The following is a 26,644-nucleotide window of genomic DNA, read 5'->3' as shown; positions in this document are numbered from 1 at the left end:
TTCTGTTAGTGATTTATTCTTGTTATGAGTAAAAAGCAGCCTTCTGTTTGTCTTCGGAAGGCAGCTTCTCTCCATCACCGGCGTTTTGGGTAGGGTTTTTCTAAAGATAAAAAGGCATGTTCTTAAGCAGACAGCTGAACTGTTCTGCTTTTCTCGTTTCTACATGTGTTAAGTCCCAAAATGCATGCCTTGCTACCAGACAGAATACCGCATTCAGTATGTGTTCGAGTGACTGCAGCATGACTGGAGCAATTTTGGAGTTGCTGGAATCAGTGGAAAAGGCAGCTTTGGTGGGCTTTGGTTTCCTTTTTATTTTCTTTCGAATTACTTGATGAAAAAATGATGTATTTCAATTATTTTGGGAAGGTTGTTGGTGCTGAAATATTCATTTTAATCATTAAATATTTAAAACTGTGATGGCTGTTTGGAGTTTAAACTGTTCTTTCTAGCCTGCACCAGCATATAACTCGTTCATTAGAAGAACAGACGACAAGATGAAATGTGTTATTTCAGCCCTGTTATTCACTGACAGTGTCAGGAATGAAGTATTTTGGGCTTGCATAATTTCTTACTTAAATCGGCTAAGAGGCAGGAGAGAACGAGCCTGCACAATCTAATAAAGGTATATAACTAGAAAAAATACATGGAATTGCCATTTAAAAAAACACCACCACAAAACATTCAACTAGAGCAGAAAAGGAAACCCCAAACCAAAACTGTATTGGTTTACAACTGCACCCCAGTTAGCATAAATGCAGTGAGTAAACTAAAAAAGACAATTTAATAGGAGTGTAGGTTTTTGCTATTCCTCTGTGCTTTTATCAGTGCCATCCCAGTCATAGAAATGAAATGGTGGCTTTACGAAGATGGGAGCTGTACTGATGGCACTTGTTAGGATGTGAAGTGCTGTGTATGGACATTTCTATTTGGAGACAGAGCATCCTATTTTTATATAACTGATCCTAGAGAAATTTGACAAAGATACATTTGTTCCAAAATAATTTCCTGGTAAAATGGATATATGTGTGCCTATCTTTGTGCTTTGCTTTATTAAAATAGGTGAAGTTGTAATTTGAAAACTAGGCATTTGTAAGAGGGGTTGGGTGTCCAGGAGTCCTTAGCTGGGTTTGACCTAGATATATAGTTGTATAATAACGAGAGGCTCTAAGCTGTGTATTGCTAAGCCTTAGCAAGCCACCTCCAAAAACATAGCCATGAGTCTTCCCTGGTCACATGTGAACAGTTTGCAGCCATCTGGCAACAGCCTAAGAAAGCTGCAAATTCGCCTTTTTCCAGTGCAAGGCACCTGCCTGGAGTGATGTACAGGAGGATTTTGCTCAGTTTCTCCTGCTCGAGTGGCCTCCATCCTTACCATGGCACCAGTATAGGGAGTTGTGCTCCTGGGGTGAAGGAGGGATCCTGTGTGGGTGCTCTCAGTTTGGTAGGAGGAGGCTAACTTTTAACAGGAGGCAATGGGGTGTGTTTATAGCTCAGGGTAGGTGTTAGCTGGCAGTGGCTCCATGGCATGTGGGAGAAATAAAGGGGAAAGGCAAACTGCAGATCTTTCGCATGGCAGTTGTTTTTAGGCAGGCAGTGTGTGTGTAAGCTTGCAAGTAAATAAAGCTGTCCTGCTCCTCCTGTGTGAGTACCTGTCCAGAGCAAACCGGCTGGTTTGCAGGACTGCAGAGGTGGGTAAAAATTCATTGGGATTTCCAGTGAAAGAGGAGACTTAGAACATAAGTTAATGGTGTTTTTTTTTAATTTGTCCTGGCTATGCTATGCACTTCCCTATGCTGAGGTTTGACCACCACATACACCTTGAAATGTAGCCTGAGTTTTAGCTAGCCTGCAGGATCCAAGCAGTTTGTCTCTCTACTTACCTCCGTTTCAAAGAAACGGTTGAGAGGGGCTCTTGATTCTGCTGACTCAGATGTTCCAGTGTCTCTGGACCTTGGCCACAGTCACACAGACCTGTGTCTGGGAACAAGGCGCAGGCAGCGCTGCCTGGGCTGTGTCTGTGCACTGGGGATGCTGGCTGTGCCGAGCTATTGGGAGGCGGGGGCAAGCTGAGCCCCAGTGCAGCTCTCAGAGCAATGAGAAGAAGCTTTGACCGCCAGAGGTGGACAGGCACCACTGGGCTTTTGTGTATGACAGGTATCCTCAGAAGGGGACGAACCCAGTCCTTCTAAAATGGGATATTTTTCATGAAGGAACTCTTAGATATAATTAATGCAAACATGTTTTCATGGTATGTGTGCCACTGTCTGCTCTTTACTAATGTCTAGTAAAAGTACTAATGACCTCCAAATAACCACTGAATGCCAATCTCGTGTCTAATTTTTTTTTTCAGATTAATATTTTATATAAACCAGTGAAGATGACACCAAAACACGAAAAACAAGTAAGTCATGTCTAAGCTTTAATAAAAATTATTCTAGATTAGTGGTGGTGGATTGAATTTCATTAAGTGTCACACGGACCAGGAAAGATTGGTTGTATTCTTCATGCCTTTAATTGCAAGGGTACAGAATGCTCTGGAGTGACAGCTCCTTCTGCTAAAGGTTGATGGAAGAATCAAATATTCACTGGATCAGAGATAAGGCAAGTGAGTGACTCTGCATAAGAGACTCGGATACTGAGACAGGGTAAAAGAATTTGGATTTCTCTATTCTCTCCATCAGTCCTGTAGGACATATTGGGTGGAGCTGGGTCTGAACTCTGAGCAGATACATGCACCACAAGAATCACACTTGCACATTCACTTTTGCTCAGTCCCAATGAGCATTAAAAGTTGCAACAGATTTTGTCCCAGTCATAGCAGACTTGATACTCAGCATGTGTGAAGATGCCAACATTCCCATCATGAAAAGCCCCACATTCTGTGTGGTTGATCCTTTTGGTAACAGGCAGCCTGATGAGAAGCTCTGTTTTCCTCAGAAGCTTTGTGGAAAATGACTCCTTGGGGGTTATTGACTAATCGTATGTGTAACCGTGGCACCATGGAGCATGAGGTTATCACCTGATATGGTCCTGGGCACAGAGATTTGAATTAAAATGCAGCTGGAATGATTGATGCAAATAATCATCTAGTGAGAGATTATTTTTGCCCTCCTCCTTTTGGTAGATTCCCTCCCGCCCCCATATTAAAAATAGATGTTTCCATGTCAGATTTCCTGTTTTCCTAATAGGAAAATGTTAAAAATAGGCTTCTCAGAAACACAGGTTTTATGGTTAAATTCTATGTAATATAGCTTCTGGCTTATTCTTGTCTCTGAGCAATCCTTGCATTGTGCCAAGCCTAACTATTCTATGATTCTATTTCCAAGAGGAGAAGGAGGTGCTGGGGGAAAGATAAAGTCTTCTTCTTGTGTTTGCTTCAGCTGCTTTTATGGTGTATTCTTAGAATGGTAGAATGGCTTGGGTTGGAAGGGACCTTAAAGATCATCTACTTCCTACACCCCTGCTACAGGCAGGGACACCTTACACTAGAGCAGGTTGCTCCAAGCCCCATCCAACCTGGCCTTGAACACTGCCAGGGATGGAGCAACCGCAACTTATCTGGGCAACTTGTGCCAGTGCCTCGCCACCATCGTAGTAAAGAATGTTTTCATAATATCTCCCCTCTGTCAGATTAAAGCCATTCCCCGTTGTCCTGTCCCTACATGCCCTTGTGAAAAGTTTCTCTGCAGATTTCTTGTAGGCCCCCTTTAGGCATTGGAAGGTTGCTGTAAGGTCCCCCAAAGCTGTCCCTTCTCCAGGCTAAACAATCCCGGGTCTCTCAGCCTGTCTTCCTTTTGAGGCAAATCCAAATGGGAACATTTCAGTTTTCAGTGCTTGCCTCTACATGACCTCAGTGCTGCCCTTGTTCTTTGCACAGGGCTGTAGCCATAAGGGAGTAGGTGTAAACCAGGCCTGGGGATCACTTTGACCGTTTTGTCCTTTATGTGTGACTCAACTACTTGGACTGCTCCAAGCCTTTAGGACAGGGTATGAAAATACCACAAGTGCCATGTCTGAACTGGCTGGTTTAGCCAGGTATTAAAAGGCACATCCAGCCAGAGAAGCTGCTCTGCTGATTCATGCATGTTAAGTAGTTACAACTACTTTTTGTGGAAGTTAACAACTACTTTTGGGGCAGATTTGAACTTCTTCATGAGCACGCTTGGGCCAGTGTGGCTGCTGGGATTCATACCAAAACTACTGCACTAGAAGTTTGGATCGGAAGTGTTTTGCTTATGAACATGTTATGCTTATCTTCCAGTTTCCAGGAAGAAGGGATAAATGGAGATAACACTTTTCCCAGTAGATCTATGTTGAAACTGTGTTGTGTCCGGTACAATAGGCCTCTACTACCAAGCTTGGACACTTTGAACTGTCAGCAGTATGTTCTGGGTTTGAGAGAATTGTTTGGCTAATCATTATGGAACATGTATCATTCTTGAATGCATGACAGGCATGCAGGTATTGCGCCCCTCAAAAACCAAAACCAAACCACCTCCAAACCCCCAAAATGGGGAGTATAAGTAATGTGGCAAAATAGCTAGATCTGTAACTCTGGAAAAACCATGCAGAACTGGGTGGGGGGAAGATGACCTTGAAAAGGACTGCAGCTGATGAAATAAAAAGTCCCTGGAACCTTGGCTATCTTTGGGCTTTGCTTCCCAAGTTGTACAGCTACCCTGCGGTGCGGTCTTGTAACAAAAGATTAAGTTAGTCTTCATGTGAACTGTGGGAGGAAGAGGTCAGTCTCACCTCCTCTAGGTGAGTGGTGCATTACTTGAAGATAGACATGCCTATTGAGAGTATCCTAGTTTTTATAGCAAGATGGGGAGAAAGGCATTTATTACCCAAAACTGCTGTAATCTGGTGACAGAGACCAGTGAACAGGATGGACTAGGCATAGAACAACAACTGTTTGGACCCTGACGTAGCTTATATATAATATTGGCCTTCACAAGCTTATTTTTATAGGGATAGGGAACCATAAACACCTTTTCTGGCAGTGTATCTGCATCTATACTGGGCAATTGGGGCTGCTTTGATTAAATCAGTACTGTTGTCCCAGTGGAGTCTTGTATCCTGGAGAAGGCTTTAAAAGGTTAAAAGAAGAGGCGTAGTCTATGTATGCAATGCCACTGTTTCAGAGCAGAGAAACTGTAATGGGAATTGGAATTAATGCTTCCTGGATTTGAGATGTTTATTAGAGGAAGTAACCATGGATCTTGAGAAAGGCTGTACATTTTTGGGGGTTGTTTTCTAATTGCTTAATGTTTATCTTGCTTCATTCTGAACTCAGTGTCAGTATTCTTGGGTAAATAATGGAGGTGGGAGGGAGAGAACTACCCAGTCTGCTGCTGAAATCCTGGTGTTTCAAACTGGAGCTCACGGTGACTGTGCATGAGGAATGCCATTTGCTGAGGTGCTCTGCCGTACCATGAATCGCTTTGGCTTTTGGCTCAGTGCTATGCTGCCTGGACACCTGCCTGCTGTAGTATGTACAGCAGTACCTTTTCCTCAATAGGTAGAGTCTGAAGGGTGCTTGACTTCTTCAGTATTGAAACTGGTGACCATTTAACTGGAAATTAAAAATGTAGAGTTTTTTTGTGTGGATCATCTCGTCTGGAATGCTTGACAAGGTAACCTGTAGCTGGCCCACAACATATCCAATAGCAACTTTTAACCATAATACTTTGGTGTAACAGAGGTTGAAAGAAGCATTTTACTTCTAAGATTATTTTGATTCTGTGCGAAGGAGGGGGTTATAGGAGGTTACTTGGAAATGAAGTGATTTGGGGAACCTGAACAAAAGGAAATGCAATGAGGAGTCAGTAGGGCAGTAGATAAATGGAAGGAGACTGAGGTTAGGTTATGATTAGGCTACCTGCAGATGTGACTTCTGGGCTGCAGTAATTGAAGGGGAGAGCCGTGCCCCATTTGAAGCTTCCTGGCATAATTCCTCTTCTCCCACTTGCAGGACTGATGCATCTAGTGTACAGGAAAGAAAAGAAAGTATGTTTGGAAGTAGCTGCAGCTCTGGTGAAGAGTGGGACATGGGGAAGTAGGAGGCTGGGGAGCACAAAAACTTGGGAGAATGTGAAACCACAGATATGAAAAGATGTTATGGTGGGTCTGAAAGTATGTCATACCTATATATGTGTGCTAAATATGATAGACAGGGAGGCAAGCAGAAAAAACAGCAACCAACAAATGGCTTCCTCTCCTGTGTTCAGCATATTGCTCAGGATCTGCTCAGGAGGGGGAATAACTTCCTCGTGGTTCCCACTAGCACTTTTGTAAAAGTAAAGGCATGATCCTTAGCTGGTAGACGTGATTAGAGCTCTGTTCATTTGTTCCTCTTGTGCCATGTTGGCAAGGGGTTAAAAAGCTCCAGAGGAGAATCAGGCCTCTAGCACTTTTCAGTAAGGAAAAAAAGCAGCAGAGGTGGTGGGAGCTGTTCAGATGGGCTTTCTTTGGTGAGGTGCTCATGACACACACCGAGAGGGTATCCAGCAATAATGCAGAAAACACCCCTTCAACTAGAAGCTGGGCTAAGTGAGATAAAACCACGAGCTGTATCCAGCCATCAGGCCACATCTGGAAATCAGAGCGACAGATTATTTAATCCAGGATGTGAACACATCTCTGCCATGCGCAGAGTGCAGTGAACACTCAGGAAAAATACATCTTTTCTTTTCAAGGCTGTCGTTGTTCTCCTGTCAGTCCATGGAAGGTTGCTGCTGGTGGCACACTGAAGTGTGTGGGGGGGGAGAAGACTTGGCTGAAAAGTGAAAGGTTGACTTGACATCTGCAGTTTGGACATGGAGAGACATGTTTTCAGAGCCTTCTAGTTCAAGATTTCTTGATTTATGCAAAGATGTACTAAAAAAGCATGTTATTTACCAGAGACACTGTCATTCCTCCCACAGTCAGTTCCTGTACCTGAAGGTCTTGTGCAGTGCCTTTCTCTTGTGGGGGAATGTATCGACAGGTTAAAATGATAAGCTTTTCTTTAGCTGAGACATTAAGTGGTTGGCTTAGTTCTTTGGGTGAATAGCTTGTTTATGCAACTGGAGAATGGCAGTCTGTTCATTTGATCGGTAAACAGCAGGTAGTTAAGCATACTTTCAACCTTTGTATTTTAAAGAAACCTTTTCCGTCTTAGTATAAACATACAGATTTAGTAGGCTTTTTGGTTTTGTTTTTTAATACAGTACAAGTTTTCACATGGTCATTAGCTGAGGAGTCTCAGAAGCATTTAATTCTTCAGCCTTTTCCAATTCCTATTAGTGGTGCTTGGTCACATTACAGTAATGCCCACAGGTCTATCTCACTCCTTCGGGATCCCTCTAACTTACTGTGTAAATGTAGGAATTACAAGGAAATGGACTAGATATGACAACCTCTACAACAAATACTCTATATTGACCTCCCAAAATGAGAAGTTCTGGTTTGCAGTGCAGCTGTGTTGCTTTCTTGGTCAGGTTGATGGGCAGACTGGGAGAGAAGTGTCCAGATCCTGCACCCTTGGTTCTACTCCATGGCTTAAGTTCCTGGTGTATTAGGAAGTATATGCAGCAGAGGGGAAAGATTCATCCCCTTCCACACAACATCTGAGACACTGGGCTTGAGATCTTGATTCCCTGTGTGAAATCTGTGTCTGGGGCAGTTAATAGTGCTACATCCTTTTCCACTGTTCTGGAGCAAGTCATTTGGGGTGTAGAAAAAGGCACTTCTTTGGATCCTCGTGGAGATACTGAGCAGTTACCTCATATCCCTGAAAGCAATGGACATAAATGATAAAAAAATAAAGTGCCTAAAAAAAGGACCAAATAAAATGTTATATGTAATATTGGGTACATGGGCAGGTTGTAACACATTTTTTGTGAACACTGATTGCAAGTGTGGGAAAATCCTAAAATACCTGCCTGGTTCTTTCATACACGTGTGACTTTGAACATTAGGTTTTTGGTTTGTAGCTACTGAGACCACCATATCTCCCATGCATGAAACATGTCTGACTGTTCACAGTATTACTTAATCTGAAATATTCCTCTTAAGATAGAAATTTGGCAAAGAATTTCCCAGTCATGTGGTGTAGCTCAGATGATTCATTGCTTTTTGCTTCTCCTTTTATAGGGTTGCAAGATTCAATAAAGCAGCAGTTCAGCTTTTAATCTGAGCACAGCAGTTTGTGGAAGAGCAAAGCAATCAAGAGAGTCTTTCAGGCTGCCTTTGTCTTCAGAAATTAATTGCTTGATTTTTATTATGCACTTGCAGGAATTTGTAACTGTCTTGGTGCGAGACCCCAGGACGCACAAAGGAGACTCATGGCATTCTTACGTAGACTATGAGATATTTATTCATGTAAGTATAAAAATGTCAGCACAGATTCCTAGGGCTCTTATTGCTGCTTCTGTCCAAGCCAGGGTTCTCTTTGGGGTATTAATGGAATTTCTATATACCACTTCTGGGAGGCTGGAGGATATTATTGTCCTTTTAACAACTGAGACACAGTGGAACAGGTAAGGTGGGTTGGCCAAAGGCCATGCAACAAGTCTGGCAGAGCTGGGAGTTGAACCTGCTATTGTGTTCACGTGTGCACTCTGCAATGCCTTGCAACAGACTATTCTTAGCTTGTTGTTCTGGTATTCATGGAAGAAAGACTTTATTTTCAAGTAATTATCTGGTTATTTGTACTTTAAATTATCCTTAGTTCTTTTTGCCAAGTTAGTTGGTTGCTGGGGTTGTTTTCTCTGTGCCTTGATATTCATGTTATGCTAGTTTAAGGGTGCTTGGATATGTCAAGTAACTACATTTGGGTTTATCCTTGTAGTCCACCATTTGTTAATGGGAATGCACTTGGAATTATGGTTCTTGTGTGTTTTAAATCTGTCCTCTATACTGTGTTGTTTTGTTGATTATTCTTCTTTGGTGAATGATGTGCAGAAGGAGTTATCCTTGTTTTCTAAATCTAGTTCCAGAGATTTTAAATGCAATGTAAAAAAAAAAAAAAAAAAAAAAAAAAAAAGCGTATCTGCTATCAGGTGAGGGATTTGAGAACACTGAGTTACATGGTTAATGGTTGGCACAACACCAAAAGCATTTCTTTCCTGTGTGGGAGGGTTCAACATTCAGCATAATGACAGCAAGCAGTCAAATGGTGGTTTATTTGATGTCCATCTTACCTTTCTCCTGTGTGGCAGAACTCTTAAGTCTTGTGATGTGGTTTAGTACTGGTTCCAAAGCAGTTTGACTTCTGGTAAATAGGAATTCTGTAGATGTGGTGGGGTGGGTGCTGTGTTACTGTTTCAGAGGTATTGGTGTCTCTTATTAGAAGTATGTTATGGCTTTCTCAGGGGCTGCTAAGCTGCAGTGGTGTCATTTAGACTCAGTGTGTTGTGGTTTAACCCCATCCAGCACCTAAGCACCACACAGCTGCTCTCTCACTCCCCCTGCCCCAGCAGGATGGGGGAGGAGAATTAGGAGGGTGAGAAAACCTGTGGGTTGAGATAAGAACAGTTTAATAATTGAAATAAAATAATAATAAAAATGTGAAAAAGAAAACACAGAGAAATAAAACTGAAGAGACAAGTGATGCAAATGAAAGCAATTGCTTACTACCAACTGACCGATACCCAGCTGGTCCTTAAACAGAGGCCCACCAGCCAACCTTCCCTATAGCTTATTGCTGAGCATGATGTTATATGGTATGGAATATCCCTTTGGTCCTGGCTGTGTCTTCTCCCAGCTTCTTGTGCACCCCCAGCCTACTCTCTGGTGGAGGTGGAGTGAGAAGCAGAAAAGTCCTTGATCCTATATGAGCACTGCTCAGCAATAGCTAAGTCATCTCTGTGTTATCAAACACTGTTTCCTGCAGAAGTCCAAACCATAGCCTCCTCCTAGCTACTATGAAGAAAATTAACTCTACCCCAGCCAAAACCAGCACAGTGTTACATGATTCAGCACTGGGCATCTCTGAGGCTGAAAAGCATCCACTCAGCTTCCTACCAGTACAATGCCAAGTGCTTTCAGAGACCAAGTCTCTAGGTTAGTTCTGCCATCTCCAGGCTTCTCCATGCATTCAAAATCTTGGGTCTGCCAGCTGGGTTGCACTTCTGCCCAGCTCTTATAACATGAGGCTTGTTAAACTGTGAAGTATCCCAGATACTCATCTATACCAGAAAGCTGGCATCTCTGGGCCCTCTGCAGTCTGCATCATGTGGCTGTCTAGGAGTTGTGGCCCCTGCAAGGTGATTGAGGGTGGGTTGGACTGCAGCACATTTATAACGGAGCCCTGTCTGGCAGGTGGGGTTTCATCTAAATGTACGCTCCACAGGACAATTTGGCAAAAGCATTTAATTTCCGTGAATTGTTTCCCTTTTGATGAATTAGCTTTTTTTTCCCCTAGTGGATTAATAGTGATCTGCGGGAAAAAATCCAAATGCTCCTACTTGCAGAGAGCAGTCACATTGGTTTCTTTGATTTGATTTAAGTAGATTGCACACTGGAAGTACTCTATGTAGCTAACTGTTTGCAGGATTATAATTAGAATAGACAGAGATCGTATTTCCTGTTATTGCAAGTTGTACCGTGACCCAGATCTCTTGCTTTTGAAAAGAAAGCACACAATGAAATATATTCCCCTGAGAAGCAGTAGAAACTGTCACCGGTCCTGCCCTAGGTAAAGCACAGTCCTTAACCTAAACTGAATTAATGTCAAGCTGTCCACTGGTACCTCGGGGATTAGCATCTTGGGTGTGTTTTTAATGGCATGCTTGCACTTTATCTTAAGCTGATTTACTGATTAAAAAAGTTTTTGATTTCCCAACAGACAAACAGTATGTGCTTCACGAGGAAAACATCCTGCGTCAGACGGCGCTTCCGAGAGTTTGTTTGGCTTCGACAGAGGCTTCAGAGCAATGCAGTGCTGATGTAAGCAGCTTGATATATGGTTAATTGATAATATGTCAACTACAGAAGGGGAGGATTGTTTCATCATAATTCTGAGAATTACAGAAATCCAAGCTGGAAAGTGTCCAGTGTTTCTTACTGCAGAAGTGTACTGTGTGCATTTTCTCTGCTTGTGTGCATTTTCTCTGCTTTAAACCCAGAATCCCAGAATGGTTTGGGTTGGAAGGAACCTTAAAGATCACCCAGATCCAACCATCCTGCCATGGGCGGGGACACCTTCCACTAGACCAGGAGGCTCAAAGCCCCATCCAACCTGGATTTGAATGTGGTTTTTAGTGATAGCCTCTATTTGGTGTGCCCCCCTCCAATTTGTAAGAGGTTTGATCTGCATTTCCTTTTGCTATGCACAAGTAGGAGAGATAGGAACCTAGCATAAGTGTATGTGTGTCCTCTCTTTTGGAATGCGCTTAGGTTCTGCAAGGACTATTAAAGACCCAGCCAGATATGCATGGAGGCTTAACAACCGGAATAGAAAAATCAGATTAATTTCCTTTACCCTTTGAGGTGTGTGAGAAGCCCTCCAGTTTCTCAGCCTTGTGTTCCCAGGTTTGATTTCATGAGCTTCTGGAACATGACCCATGATTTGCACATGCTCAGGGTTGGCATTTGCTTATTGCATTTTCCTCTGCTGATTCAGATTTGGTTTAAACTGTGTATTTGCTTCTTGTTTATAAAGACAGCTACCTGACCTGCCATCTAAGACTCCCTTTTTCAATATGAATAATCCTCATCACGTGGACCATCGCCGGCAGGGTCTGCAGGAATTCCTGGAAAAGTAAGTACAGCCTATCCTGGAGATGTTGGCATTTCTATGATGTCATCAATGTCTGGTTTATTATAGCTCATCTCTGGTACTTGAGAGCCACCGTGTGGTCATCTGTACATGCTACATACTTGGTTTTATTTGCACAGTCATATTTCATACACGTGACTTCAGCTCTATTGGCTGAGAGGAAGCTTCAGCTGAGGTTCTTCTATTGTGTTCCATTGTGATAGCTATAAATAATAGTTTTGGATTTAAGTCACTTTGCAGTTGTGTACTAAGGTTAGGAGATCTTTCACTGTGGCGTCTATTTCTAGCTTTCAAGAGCAAGCTAGATAGATAGTCTCATACAAAGAAACATACTTCTCTTCATGTCTGTGGAGAATCAGTGTCTTTGTGAGCTAAGCCCCTGGGAGCCTGTGAGAATTCTGTAGCCAGATCTCCTAACACAGGTATTTCCTATAATGCCAGTTACTTTGTTTACCAACCCCACTAACATAAGCAAGCTCTAGCAGCTGTGATCATTTTCAGTACAGCTGCAATGTGTATAAAACCATTCATCAGACTTAGCTAGAGCCTGACCTGTGTTACAAGGGAGTACTGTATGAGTCTCGGTTCTGCATCCCTCAGTCCCACTGCTGTAACCACTTCACCTTCTGCAGTGGCAGAGACCCCACTGGTGTAATTTTCTGCTTCCTCTGCCATTCTCGTGGTACCCTGGCACTGCTGATGTGAGAGGAGGCTGCTCACAGCTGCTGGGGCAGGAATTGTGCATACATTTGCAGGCGCTCTTTAGTCACTGCTCGGGGTTAGGGCATGCTAAAACACTGCAAGTAGAGACTATTCATCTGCCTTCAGTATCAGTGTCTCTGTGAATTGGAACTGCACAAGCAAAGGGAAAAAGCAAATAATTTAAGCAGGCTTTAAGTCTTGTAGTCAGTAGGTAGAGGAGTATTAGACCCACTGTTTTTCCAGTCAGTGTATTCTAATTATAAGCCACCCTAACAGACAACAAATCATTGGTCCTGAGGTATATTTGTTAGGCTTAATAGCTTGAAGACAGGGAAAACTAACTGCTGCAGGAGTAATGTTCTGTATACAGTTATATAGGATCTGTGGCCAAAAGGATAGCCAATAAATACTGGTTGAAGGCATGCGAGCCAGGGAAGGGAAAGCAAAAAAGCATCAGAGGCTTTTTCTGCAGCTCAGGAAAGAAGGATAGTGAAATAGAGTGACTGCTTCCAGAGGCAGTAATACTAATGGTCATGCAAAGGGTGTGGTAGCCCATGTCCCTGAGCCTGAGCAGTTCTGGCTCAGCTGTGCTGCCCCATAGAGTAGTGCGTTTCCAAAATCACTTGTCTTAAAAGAGCAAAGAGGCCAGTCTGGTAACTAGGGATAGTATTTCAGCATAAGAAGTATTTATGACTGCTGTCTGTGCTTCAAAAGGCAAAACAGAGGTAGATTCTCTTAAAACACATTCTCACCCTCTGATTTTGGATGTCTGTAGCTTAAAGGTAGTGCCAGCAGAAAATGGCAGGATGTGGAGTGTTTTACCTTGCTGCTATTAGTCTAGGAGTGAGAAAAGAGACATCGCTGTCGTAAGGTGATGATTTAAGTATTTGAACTTGATGTTGTTTAGAAAGGTGTCAGCTTTCTCTCGGCCCTGGGGAATAGTTGGAAGGAATTATCAGGGATTGTGTTGTGATGGATTGGTTTGGCGCTTTGTGTGCTGTACCATTGCCCTCTGCTGGCTAGCACTTTTGTGCTCCTGCTGCAGGCAGAAGGCATCTTTTCACTTGCTCAGCTAGGCTGCCATGATTTCTTTCTCTGAAACTGAATTTGTGGGATAGTTAACAAGTGTGTGTATAATTATGTGTATAACAAGTGTATGCATACACACACGTACACACTTGACTTTACTAAAGCTCTAGGCATGTTTTGTAGTGTGGCAGTTCCAGGGGTATCTCCCTGGTATATTAGAAAGGGGATGAAAAGGGATCCAGAAAGTAATTGCATGGAGTGATGTAACTCAGAACTGCAAAGCACCTCAGCAATGACGGCAGTCACCATGCAGAAGCTCACAGCCATGCTGATGTTTCTTTATGGCAGTGGGAAGGAATGGGATTCACAGAATGTGTTGGGTTGGAAGGTAGCTTAAAGCTCATCCAGTTCCAGCCCCCTGCCATGCGCAGGGACACCTTCCATTAGAGCAGGTTGCTCCAAGCCCTGTCCAACCTGGCCTTGAACACTGCCAGGGATGGAGCATCCAACCTTACATGGACCTGTCACGGGAGAGGTTTGCAGGTAACATTTTGCAAAGGCCACATGTGATGCAGGAACCAAGCTCCTCTCTGAACTCGGTGCCTTGTGAGGTTACCAGGATCCAAGCTCTCCCTGAAATATAGTTTAGATCTTTCACAGTCTCACTTTGTGCCCTGTGCCCGTTGCTGCGTGAGCAGGTTGCTGTGGTGTCTGCCCAGGCAGGAAGGAGCCACATACCTGAGGAGTAAGGATCAAGTGGCTGGAGGCTCTCTGGTACTTGTCTTCTGGCCCTGGGAGCAGCTCCATATTGCCTACATGTGGATGGCTCTTGTCCTCCTTCACGTGTCATTCCAGAACAAGTTAGCGCTGGGCAAGGTGCTTACTTAGATGGAGCCTTTGTAAAGCATCTCTGATCTGAGCACAGTAGTGTGAGAACTGGGCCAACAGCTGGAAACTAAAGCAAAGCTCTGTAGAGTTTTGGTGAAATCTGGAAACAGGTGTCCCATTTTGATTTGGCTTTACTACACAAATGCAGGGTAAGACCTTGTCTCGCAGGTTATTATCTCTGAGTGATGAAGAGCTGTAAAGCTCACTTCTTGTCTGGGCATAATTTAATATTTCAAGAGGCCATTTGCATTAACGGAAGTCAGCTAGCCCCTCTTCAATTATGAATTACTTTGTAAGAATAAGGAAAATTATGTGTTTTTCCTGGTAAGTATCCTCATCCTTTGAGGATGTCTGTAAATTCACAGGGGAGGCTTGTTCTTAAATTAGAGGTCAAAATTAAAACACTATCTTATAAAGTTCTGTAAAATCCTCTTTGCTTTCCAGCCTTTGTAGCTGCACAGGTTTAACTGTGGTATTTAGATTACCTTCACAGAAGTTCATTTGGCTTTGCTTATTAGAAAACTAATAAGCAAAACTGTTTTAAATTAAATTTGGTTCCATTACTGACTTTTTTTTTTATTTTTAATGTAGCTGGATGCAAAAAAAAGTGTTGTTGAGGAAAAAGGGTTAGTCTTCAATAGTGTTCAAGCATGCAGTTTATGATGGAGTGGAAGAGATAGTAGGAGTTTTGAGTAACTCGGACCCAGGGGAGATGGAGGGCATCCATGGTGTTGCTGCTCCAGGTGGCTTTGTGTTGGGCTCGCTTGGTGCTGGAGTGAGCAAGCCACCCAGAAGTTGGCTGCCTAAGGCAGAGCCATTCCCTGGAGGTGGCTCCTCCTCAGCCTCCTTACCTTAGCCACCACAGTCCCACAGGCAAGAGCTGGTGCAGGGTCAGAGGACCCTGCTGGAGGTGTCTCTGCTGGGTGCTCTCTTGGGGATGTGGAAAGCAGGAGACTGGCTCCAAAGGGGATGGATGCCGGCCTGCCAGGGCCAATGCAGGAGCATCGGTGGCCATGGGGCAGGTGGGATCTCCTTAAGCGAGTGGTGGCTGCCCCTTTCCAATGGAGCCTTGCTCATATTTCCTGTCTGGTGAGCAAAGTGAGTAATGCCCAGCAGGCGCATGTCGCTTAATCTTTTCCTAAATGTATGCATTATCAGATGCCCAACAGTTGCTTCACGGTTGCTTGCTATCAGTAATATTTCCTCCCTGATAAAAAAATGAAGGAGAAGACACAGTTGGCTTATTTTAAGAGGAAACTGGGGCTTTGTTTGCTGGGGCTGAGGGGCTGGATGCTCAATAGAGGGCACCACAGCATAGGCTGTCATTCCCTGCCTCTCCGCTCCTGGCTTTTCTCCCCACTTGCTCTCATGATATGATGTAAATGGGTAGAGTAAATTTGTCGAAAACAAAATCGGGAGTGTTAACCTTCCACACACATGCGAGCGTGCATCTGTCATTGTATTAGGTTACAGTAGATACAGGAAATCTTTAGTTAGGATTAAGTTGTACTGTTCAGCCATATGTTGTTCTCCTCCAGCAGAACAGTGTATAATATACCTAATAAAATCATGTTGAAGAAAACCAGATTTTGGCCCTTGTCCAAATAAGACAAAACACATGTTTTGTCTTTTGTAAATGTCCTTGCCAAAACATGGGGAAGGCGAAATAGTCGTAGAGTATCCAGCGTTTCCTCAAAAATAACATTATTTCTTCTGGTTGTGAAGTGACATTTTTCGGTCCCTCTTCTTTAAAGGTTTGGAGATCCCGAGCATTTACTGAAAGCTTACAAACAAGACTTCACGTGGCTGTGAATAAAAAATGATTTCATTATCTCTAATTCAAATGTAGAGCCTTATCCTGCAGCCCCCTTAATCACATAAGTAGTCATTATGCGTGTGAGCAGTCTGGCTGAGAGGAGCGAGATCTCTGACAAGTAATGACTGCTGATGGGATCAAGACTTGCAGGATTTAGCCTTTGGTTCCTACTCCAGGCGTGCGCTGAAAGTCTGTTGTTCTCTTAAATATGCTCAGTCAGTTTATAGGAATTATCACCGTGAGCCGTGACTCTTCCATTAGCGCAGCAGCAGCGAGAGCTGATTTACATCGCTGTAGCAGCAGCTTTGCACTGACACCAGCTGTAATAAAACTGTTGGAGAAGCACTGGGAGTGCTACTGGTTGTGTCGAAGCTGCGCACGCGCTCAGTCTCTGCTGAGACATCCGAGTATTAATATTGTGACACTGCCTCTCCTCCTGCCTTTTTAATTTGTTAGCTGGTGTTTTGTGACTTTGATTCTTCAAGTCCTTCGAGCCAGATCTGCTTTTTTAGGTGTACAACCCTTCGCACACTGAGTCCCCAGGACAGCAAAAGCCCTAGAGAGCAACAGCTACACCAGCACTTAATACTAGTAGTACCATCTGGTGACAAATGTGTGGCTATTCCCTTGAAGGAGTATTTTGAACAGGAAAGCATAATGCTTACAGATAGCAGAGAATTTATTTCTCATTCTGATTGCTTGAAGAACGCAATTAAGAAGCAATCTAACCTGTTGGTTCAGAGGGGGTGGGAAAGGCACATTAATTTTTAATTAAAAGGAAGAAATGCTTCAGGGGTGCCACTGGGTGAAAAAGGTTCGTGTATTTGCTTTCAGGGTGGTTTTAAATGGTTTGCAAAATGCACTGGGTGTTTTGTCCCTTCCCCCTGTATGAACATATATGTGTGTGTGTGTGTGAGAGATTGGCTTTATGATCGCCTTTCCATTTCTTTGCCTTGCTTTCTCTTCAATCCTTTCACCTCCAGATGGCACTGTGAAGCAGAAAAGAAAATTACTGTGAAATAATGAGACCAATGTAAAGTAAAATTGGAAATTGAATTATAGCTGCAGAAAAAGGACAGTAGCCTTGAGGTCCTGATCAGTCTGTACTCTTATCAGTTTTGTTTGCTGTTCCATGTGTTAGGTTACTGCTGAGTTAATAACAGTGCTTTAGCAGTTCAAGGCTTAGCAGAATTGTACTGGACATGAAATAAAGCTAAAATGAATTTGTGTCCAATATCACTGACATTAGTGCTCATTACTTCTCTGGTGTAATGCCTCAAACCATCTAAAATCAATTTTAAAGATTACCCATTATTTTATAAAGAAAATAAAATAACATTTCAAACAGCAACAGAGCTGTAAGTGTAGCGTAATTTCATGAACAGTTAGTTACTTGTGTTTGCACTGGTTGGCAGGAAACTTTTGAAGGTATGGTAAGAGGAAAATCCGTGAAACTAAATGCCATCCACAGATTTTAATGTCTTGGCTTTTTGCTGGGTCACTTGATATTAGACACGCAAATGTTAGAATTGCAGAAATGTGCATCCCCTCGTTGTGCTCTTAAGCCTGGGAAAAACAGTAACTCTGGTTACTCTACAGTAAACTCCAGCTTTACTTTTCCTCTTCTTTTAAGAGGAAGAAAAGAGGAAGTAGAATATTTACTCCCGCAGTTGCATAAACTATAAATGTGGATTTATTGTGCGGAATGATACTTTTTTTACTTTTTGTTGCAGTGTTTGTCTTTGTTTGGAATGTACGTTTATCAAGAGCCAAGGCTGAAATCCTCTTTTAGTGGCCGCTGAATGATGGCTTTTCAAACTGTATTCGTGAAGCTGTTGCTGTGAATGTGTGTAGCCCTGTAAATTCTGGGGTTTAAATCATTTTTACTCAGCATTTGCTGGCTTTGCTGACTATGAAGAACTTTTTCTGTATATTGATACACTGTGTGCAATGATTTTACAGATATCTATTTGCTATGTTTATTGTGAAGTAAGATTATGAGAATTTAGATCAGATTAAAAACGCTTTCTCTAGGTATGGAACGTGCTCATTTTGAACTTCAGTGAAATCTGCTCCTTCTGAGACTGAACTTCAAATGCACCTGGTAGATCATTAGGGCCGTTGCAGACGTTTCCTCATTGGAAGGTGTCAAAGTTTGAGTTATTTGGTTGAGACCGTGTGTTTACCTAGGCAAATGAAATGTGCATGTACGTGAATATTGCCCATTTTCAGCTAGATATGTCTTATTATTTGGCAGATTTTTGGAGGCTTAGATGAAGCCACAAATCCTGTTGTGTGTTACTAACGTTATTATAATGTTGGCCACTTTAGAGAACAGTTTTCAGAACATACTTGTTTTAAAACATTACAGTGCAAACGCACCATTAATCTTATTTGAGAGGAAGAACTACTCAGTTACACTTTCCATTTTAGTCTGAGTACCTATAGAATGCAGTATTTTTCTTTCTTTCTGCTCTTACTTGTTCTTACATTAACATCCTCTCTGGTTTCCTACTGCATAGCAGTGACATTTTTCGTAATGGCTGTAATCTAAATGGGTAGAAATAAGTAAATATTGACTCGTAAAAGTTTTGATTTGTTTAAAGGTACTTTAATAATTTTCCATGGAGCACTGTTTGGCATGGTCATAGGCACTGATGACTATTACATGAGTAAGATTATATGTACATATTAAATTAAGAAGTCTCTTGTTAATCATTCTAGGATTTGTATATTAAAAAATTCCTTCTTCAGAGAAATGTTGCAGAAAAGTTGTTTTCCTCTTCCCCACCTCCCCCCTCCAAAAATAATGATAATTATCTTACAACTCTCTACAAAGAGTGAGAATTTATCTCTACAACTTTGTGTTACTGGAATGTATTATATTTTGTTTACTCCCACTTGATGTAAGTAAATACTTTATGCTAAATTTATGTGATGACTTAATTTAAAATACATCTAAAACAAAGATTAAAACAGACTTTTGAAAAAATAGCTGAAATGATGCCTATATTTCCTGAAAATTGCAAATAAATTTAAACCAGTGTTCAGTATTGGCATTTTCAGTCTAGCTTAAATGTATGCGTATGTGCAAAAGTGTAAATGATTTTTGGCTAGTGTTGTCTCTGCTGTTTCCAGGTATCTCAGAGTCCTGACACTCCATGTATATGAAGTCCTCTGTCTCTGTACACACTTCTTTTCCCCCACCAAAGAAATTGGTGACATAATTCTTAGCAAAGCTTAGCTCTTAAAACAAACACAAAAAGTTCCCAAATGGAGACCAAATTTTTGTAAGAGTATATGCCTCCAACTGCCTAAAAATCATTAATTGTTCCGTGTGGTAATAACAGATGGTTAAATGGAAGAAATGTCCTTGAAGTTATTCTAACAGCAGATGTGCCTGTTAGCTTTGTGTTTTTACTCACCTAAAATTCCAAATAACGTAGTAAGAAAGTAACACACACCTCATAATTTTAACGTGTTCGTTACCTCCTGTTGTTGATTTTAGGATTCATCTGAAAACTTAAAAGCAGGACATCGTTTACAGTTTGTTCTGGTAGAACACTTTATATGTGTGTATGTGCATGAATATAAAAATACTGGAACTTTCCCCCCCCCCCCCTTTTTTCCAGGATCCTACAAGATGCACTGTTGCTCTCAGACAGTAGGCTTCACCTCTTCTTACAGACTCAGCTAAGCCCAGAAGATATGGAGGCTTGTGTCTCTGGACAGACCAAATACACTGTTGCTGATGCGATTCATAAGTTTGCCTCTTTGAACAGACGATTTCCTAAAGAAGATGAAGAAGGAAAAAAAGGAAAGAACGACACAGACTCTGATTCAGAGAGGTGATTTCTGCATTTCCTCACTTTCGGAGATTATATATCCATACACACACACACGCATGCTTCACTTTTTTTGTTGATGTAATACTAAGATAATGAAAAAATTAATTGACTGAGATTTTATTGAGCTGTGACAGCTCATCATAGAAGTCTTCACACACACCTCCACACTGAATTAATGAATGCAGTAGAAATTCAATTATCTGCATTCTGATTATGTGAATTTCATTTAGTCAGACTTGAATTATTCGCGTTTAAATTATCTTGCTAAAAAAATATCCAACTGCACTCCAAATGGCTAATTAAAAGTCCAAATTTCCTGTCTCTCTTTGTGACTGGAGATAATTAAAGTTCTCCTCTGTTACTCAGGCTTTGAGTGTGTTGTGAAAACCAATTTCCTCCTTTTATTCCCTCCCCCCCCCCCCCCCTTTTTTTTGTTCTCCCCCCCCTCACTCTCTGCTTCTCTGCAGTTCATCCTCCGGGCTCGGACCTAGTGATGACAGCATTTCATGTGGATGTAAAACAAGCCCAGCTTCTGAAGAGTCATGAAAAATAATTCCTGCATTGCTAGCTTAAGGACAGTGCAAAGCAGTTTCTTCTCTGGTTATGTGTACCATGCAAACACGGGTGAGCCGGTAAGGTGTACCTGAAAGAAGCATCGTCTATACAACCATATGTCCTTATAAAATTTTCAAAACAAACCTCAATAACATTTCTTTGTTGATTCCATTATGTTGATTCAGGTCTACACGCTACCTATTACATTTCAGGGGGTTTTTTAGGTATTAAAATTTCAGTTTTGGGTAAGTCATGCTTTGCTGACATACATGGCAGTTACAGTATTTCCCTCAGTTCCGTGCATGTCTTAGATCTGAAAAGTAAACTTAATTCCTCACTTAAAAGTTGGTATATCATACCAAATATATTCCAAGCATCTTTTTGTAATTTGCATTAGAGGTTTCATCTTTAGAAGTCATTTGACATTGGTGATGAAATTACATACCCCACAAGGTATTCACTTTTGAAAGTAGCTCAGCAACATCAGCAAAACAACATTTGTATGAACTATATGCTGCTGGCAATTTGAGAGATAAATATATCTTCCTCTGGTCTTTCTGTAATGTTTATGGAAACCTTGGTTTTATCATGCAGAAGAGCTGAAGGCCAAAATTCTTGAGCATGGTTGCTTAGAAGTTAGAAATATTAATAAAAATGACATCATTTCTAGTCTTGCTGGAGATTCTCAGTTCCCAGGGAATGACAGATACTCATTCCCAGTGAAAGTCCTGGATGAGGCCCATTGAAACTGAGGGTGAATTTTGCTTTGACCTCATTAGAATCGGGATTTCACCCAGCATGAACTTCAGGCACAGATATTTGAAAATGCTAGGCGAGATGTTTTAGTTTAGCACCTAAAACATCTCCCTGTCTGAGATGATGATAATCACATAGTTGTAACATGCTGTACTGAAATGGACCTCTCCACTCTTTGGGAGTAAACGGAGCTGCTGATTTCATTGTGGCTGTAGTTAGCACGTTGGAATATTGACTTTTCCCCCAAACAAAAGGCAGGCTTGAACACAACTTTGTAACCAGCAACACTTATTTTGATTAAAAGTCAGTTTTGCTCTTTATTGGTAACAGCAGCTGTGTAGTGTCTTGTCCCAGATTCTGTCAAAGGAATATGTTTCACTGTGGTGTTGTATTTATATTTGACATTTAACTGCTATTAAAAAGAGCTAGGGGGTCTGACCAGCCTAGCAAAGCTCCCATTAACTTCAGAGAGATGGTTACCAGCCTAGGAACAGAGAATTATATGTATGTATATTCTAAGAATTCTGTGAATATTGTCAAAGAAGGAGCATATTAAACCTGTGAATTATGGAAACAATACATTGTTAAATGGCTATCTAATACAAGGTAGCATGGACGTGTGCAGGCATGCTTTTATTAAAGCATCCAGATGGGAATCTGCGTAATTTTAGAAGCATGTTTTAGTAGCCCAAGAATAACATCTCTTAGGTAACTACTTTTAAGCCACTGTATTTTGTTGATGGTTGCACTTTTATAAGATTAATATCCATGTTTCTTTTTGTGGGGTCTTACTGATTTGCACAAATCTATCTATTCACCTTCTCAGCCTGTGAGTTAGCAGCAATGCTATTTTAATGGAAAAGTGATAACATTTAATTAAAGCAACAAGTTATCACTAAAAGTAGCTTAAAAAAATAGCTGTATTGCCACGCAGAGATTTTTGATTGCTTGATAGATTTTTTTTTTTTTTTTAAGATGGCACATTACAAGAAAAAATGTTTAGCAAATTTATTTGAAAGATGGGGAAAATATAAAAGCAAAACCTGGAATAATGTCTGAGCTATTAATATTATTTTATGCAGTAGAAAGGGAGTGTGGTTTTTTTTTCTGTTTTGAATGACTGAGATAAACTGTTGAAGCACTTTACATTTCTGGCCTACTCACATGTGATGAACGTTACAGCAATGCAAGGTTTAGGAGAGCATTTGGGGCTGTATTTTATTTTAGGAGCTTATCTGTATGCCAGTGAAGGTTTTCCAAAAGAAGATGTTTCTGAAACAAATATTTGTTTTCTAATAACTCTGTTTTTCTTCTGGTATTTTCTTTGTCACCCTGTTCAATAATTCAAAGACCACCGTAACTGTACGTTATTCCCAGCTTTGGCAGAAAATTGTTTAAATACTTAGCTTTTGAATGTTGTTTGTGTAGCTCGTATTACTGGAATTTTTCTCATTAAAGGGGAAGGAAAGTGTTCTATGCTGTCTACTATGTCATCTTTTTGTATCAGTGGCATGTAACTGCATATAAATGCTGTAAACAAAATGGCTTAATTTGGAACGCTAGACGTAACTGTTACAAATTTAAATTCGTAAAAAAAAATAAATAATTTTAATGTCTTTTGTGACTTCAGTGATTTGGTGATATTTTTTTTTTTTTCAATACTGTCACGTATTTTGATCAGTTGGTTGCTGGTGTTTTGATTCTTATTTTTATTAGTTTTGAATAATGCTGTTATTTCCTGCTAGGTTTTCTTTTAAACAGGTTCATATCTAGTTTGTAATATTGTCTATTCACTATTGCTGATTTATATCTAATTGCAATAATTCCGCACTCAGAAGCTTCGCTTTTGCTTCGAACTTTATATCCTGTTTTTTATGATTTCTTAAAAGCCTTTAAGTAATTAAATAAAACAAGTTACTACTTTCTATTTTGCATTTAAACCTGCCACTAAGGGTTTCCTTTATTTCAGTATCAATATCCTAATCGCTTTATGACTCACTGTAATTACCCTATTTTTGTAATATTTGTCTATGTGTTATATACACTGTTGTGCTTGTGTTTGCTGTCACTGTTTTGTAGAAAATATAAAGAAATGAATAAATGAGAGGAAGACTGTCTTTTGGAATGAAAATTTTTGTATACATAACAATGTAGTTTTTTTAAGCATTGAGAAAATTTATACTCTTAAATGCCCCACTTTACAACACTACACAGCTCTTAATGTACGGGTTGTTTGTTTTTTTTTTGGGGGGGGGGGGGGGGGGGGGTGGGATTTTGGGTTTTATTTTTTGACATGTGAGATTTTTTTTTTTTTCCCAGAGCAATATTTAAATTATATAGGCACAGTATTTGTGACTTGATCTGTTGTAAAATTCAAGGTGCAATTACAGACAGTGTGTGAGGAGAATAAACCCGCTGTGTCGCCCTGTAACTGCCGGGCTAATGACCACGGCGTCCACATTTTTCCTCTCCCTTCTAGGATCTTGCAAAAATGTGAATTATTATTTCCAGTATCACGTTCATCCTTTCCCTGGCAGGATTAACTGCTTTAGGAAAGGCAGGGTTGTTCTCTTCGATGTTAAAAACACTCTGTAACGTGTTAAAGCTTCTGCAGTAACACTCCCTTAGCCCAAGATTCGAATAACCTTTGAACGCCGTTTTTCTTGGGCCCTAGCCCCCGGAGCGCTGGGTGCCACACGCGTGTCGGTTGGTGCGGGTACACCCGCCCCGGCGGGCAGCACGGGTCGGTGAGCGCGTCCCCTCGGCGGGGTGCCGCCGCCCGCTGCTCCGCGCCTTGCCGACGGGGAGGGAGCGGATGAGGACTCAGAAAAAGATGGGAGAGGGGAGTGATAAAGGGGTGGGGGGGTAAAGCAGGCAGCGCCCCACGTCATGGTCCTCGGGGCACCGCCATCGCTGCGCCCCATCCTCTCCCAGCGCTGCCGCGGAGCGGGACGACATCCTTACCTGGGGCCTCCGTGCTCTCCGCTCCGCTCCGCCCCGCCCGCCGCTGCCTCACTCCCCCCGCCTCCCGGTGTGCGCGCTTGACGGCGGTTGCGTGCGCGCACGCGTAGCACCCCGAGTGCCCGAGGGGGGAAAGGTGCGGGGGGTCGGCCTTGATCCGGTAACTCGTGGCAACCGCAGCCCATGGCAACGGCGGGGGGCGGAAAGCTCCTGCCCGCTTCAACACGGGGGGGGCAGGGGACAGCGCTGAGACGGGCTCCGCGCCCCACACCCCATCCCGTTTCCCCCCGCCGCCTGGGCTCCTTCCCGCGCCCCTCCCGCGCCTCCGCCCCGCGCCTCCGCCGCCAGGGGGCGCTGTTTGGCAGCGAGAAGGGCGCAGCCGGGCGGGGCGCAGCGCGGTGCGTGCCCGCGGGTGCGCAGGGGCTGGAAAACGTTCTCACGTTTGTGGGTGTCGCTGCTGCCCCCGCGCCGGAGCCGCGCTCCCCAGTCTTAAATAATGCTTTTATATCTATTTTTGTTAAGGTAATATTTAAATAGTTTTGATACAAAAGCAGTTAGGGCCCAGCGCAAAGCCAGGGAGCGACATGGGGCATGGCCCGGCGGCAGGCAGGCTGCTTCCAAATGGAGGCCTTTCTGCGGAACAACGGGCACCAAAAGGCCTTGTGTCACCCAGTTATGTAAGACACAATCTCGCCTGCAAATGCACAATGAATCGGGAAGGATTTATGTAATTAATTGACCAGTCTTAACCTGTTATCGTGATGTAAGGAATTTGGAACTCATTAATTTGGGCCCTGACAGATTTCATATTAGAGCTGGCAAATATGGATTGAGCCTCTTATTCTTGTAGCAGCTGGAATTTCCATGACAGTGAGGATTAGTGAAGAAGACCTATTGCTCGAGTCAAACTGCCTCTTTTGTAATCAGCAGCCCTGCTCTGCATTAAAGGGGTAATGGGAAAAGGGGGAAAAAATAAATACCAAAACAAAAAGAGAGAGAAATGTATTCATGTAAGGAGCAGAGCAGGGGAGGGAAAGGAAGGACGTATCCTGGGGAGCAGAGGCACCAGAGCGGGGCTTTCCCAGCCCCGTGGCAATGAAAACACCACAAAGGCAGCTCTGGTGTGGTGAAAAGGGAAGATGCCCAAAGGAGAGGTCCACAGCACCCACATGGGGCTCCCTGCATCTCTGCCAGACCTTCAGATGGAGCCTCCTGGGAGCCACCCAGGACCTGGGGCTGTGGCATCAGAGGTTCTAGGAGTGGCTTCTGGCCTGCCAAAAGCCAGAGGGATTTAGGGATAGAGGGATTTGGCTTGTGATCCTGGGAAGTGGGGACTGAGAGATACCTGTCTTCCTGCCTGATGCCCTCCCTGACGGGGAAAAGGATGCTCAGGGTGGGTAAGGACCAGGTCTGAGGATGAGGACAGGTCACCATGCAGCCATGGCAAGGGTGACTGCACATGACATGCCTCAACTTCCCATGTACAAAGACAAGGGTAATAAAACTCCCTTTGTTTGCTGGTTCATGTCAACTTTTCAGTATGTTTTTTTTACAGGGCCCAGCTGGGGAGGGCCTTCATCCCATTATCATTTCTAGGCATTGATATAATAGTAATAACATCGAGTACAGACTGTATGGAAACAGAAGCTTTTATTTTCTCTCCTGGCAACCTGTTAATGACTACCATGATAGTGAATAGTTGTTAGAAATGACTTTTAAAAGGTTTCCATGATGCATCATCATATTTCTCCCTGCAAAGTGTTTACCTACTCCTATGACAAATGCTGTCCATAGATGGAGAGGTATTTTTCCTCTTATCATCATTTCTTTGCTGCGTGCTTTTTGGTAGTTGAACATTTCCCCTCCATTATTGCTTAGATGCACCATTTGCTCCTGTGGGTTATTTCTGTATAATAACTGGGAGAAGGGAAAAGGTGTAAACCAGGGATACTGACAGTAAATCCACGATTGTTTGCAAAGACTGTAATGGCAAATGCAGATTAGCTATAAACAGCAGCAAGTAAGGCCTTCAGCATGACTTGAATCCTCTGGACAACTTTGTCCATCTGCGTGTTTGCTTTGTCTCCCATCATTATGCTGGGATGATTATGTGAATTCTGGTACCAAAACTCGAGCATTCAGCCCAAAATTTGGGAATCTCTATGAGGCTGAGTGCTTGGTGCTGGAGACATGCTCTTACCAAATCCAAACTCCTTGGAGAGGGGCTACCATGTCTTAGCTGGAGGGCTAGATCTAGCTCAGTGGTAGCTTTTACATTGCTCTCATAGCTGTGAGCTAATAATCCGGATCAGGGCTTTAATCTCC

General features: G+C 42.5%; 1 protein-coding gene across 1 annotated transcript; it reads left to right on the top strand.

Moving 5' to 3' along the window:
* The first annotated feature begins 2,345 nt into the window (after positions 1-2,345).
* Positions 2,346-20,769, top strand: SNX10 (sorting nexin 10). Its single transcript, XM_057408299.1, has 6 exons — positions 2,346-2,401; positions 8,278-8,364; positions 10,832-10,932; positions 11,648-11,746; positions 19,832-20,047; positions 20,515-20,769. The coding sequence occupies exons 1-6, from the start codon at positions 2,378-2,380 to the stop codon at positions 20,591-20,593; spliced, it is 606 nt and encodes a 201-aa protein (XP_057264282.1). The 5' UTR covers positions 2,346-2,377; the 3' UTR covers positions 20,594-20,769.
* The last annotated feature ends 5,875 nt before the right edge of the window (positions 20,770-26,644 follow it).

This window comes from Pezoporus wallicus, unplaced genomic scaffold, assembly GCF_028554395.1.
Source record: "Pezoporus wallicus isolate ANWC-B61680 ecotype Strahan unplaced genomic scaffold, APGP_CSIRO_Pwel_v1 contig_7841, whole genome shotgun sequence".
Classification (NCBI taxonomy): domain Eukaryota; kingdom Metazoa; phylum Chordata; class Aves; order Psittaciformes; family Psittacidae; genus Pezoporus; species Pezoporus wallicus.
The sequence above is the reverse complement of the archived record's forward strand: the minus strand, read 5'-3'. Positions and strand labels throughout refer to the sequence as shown.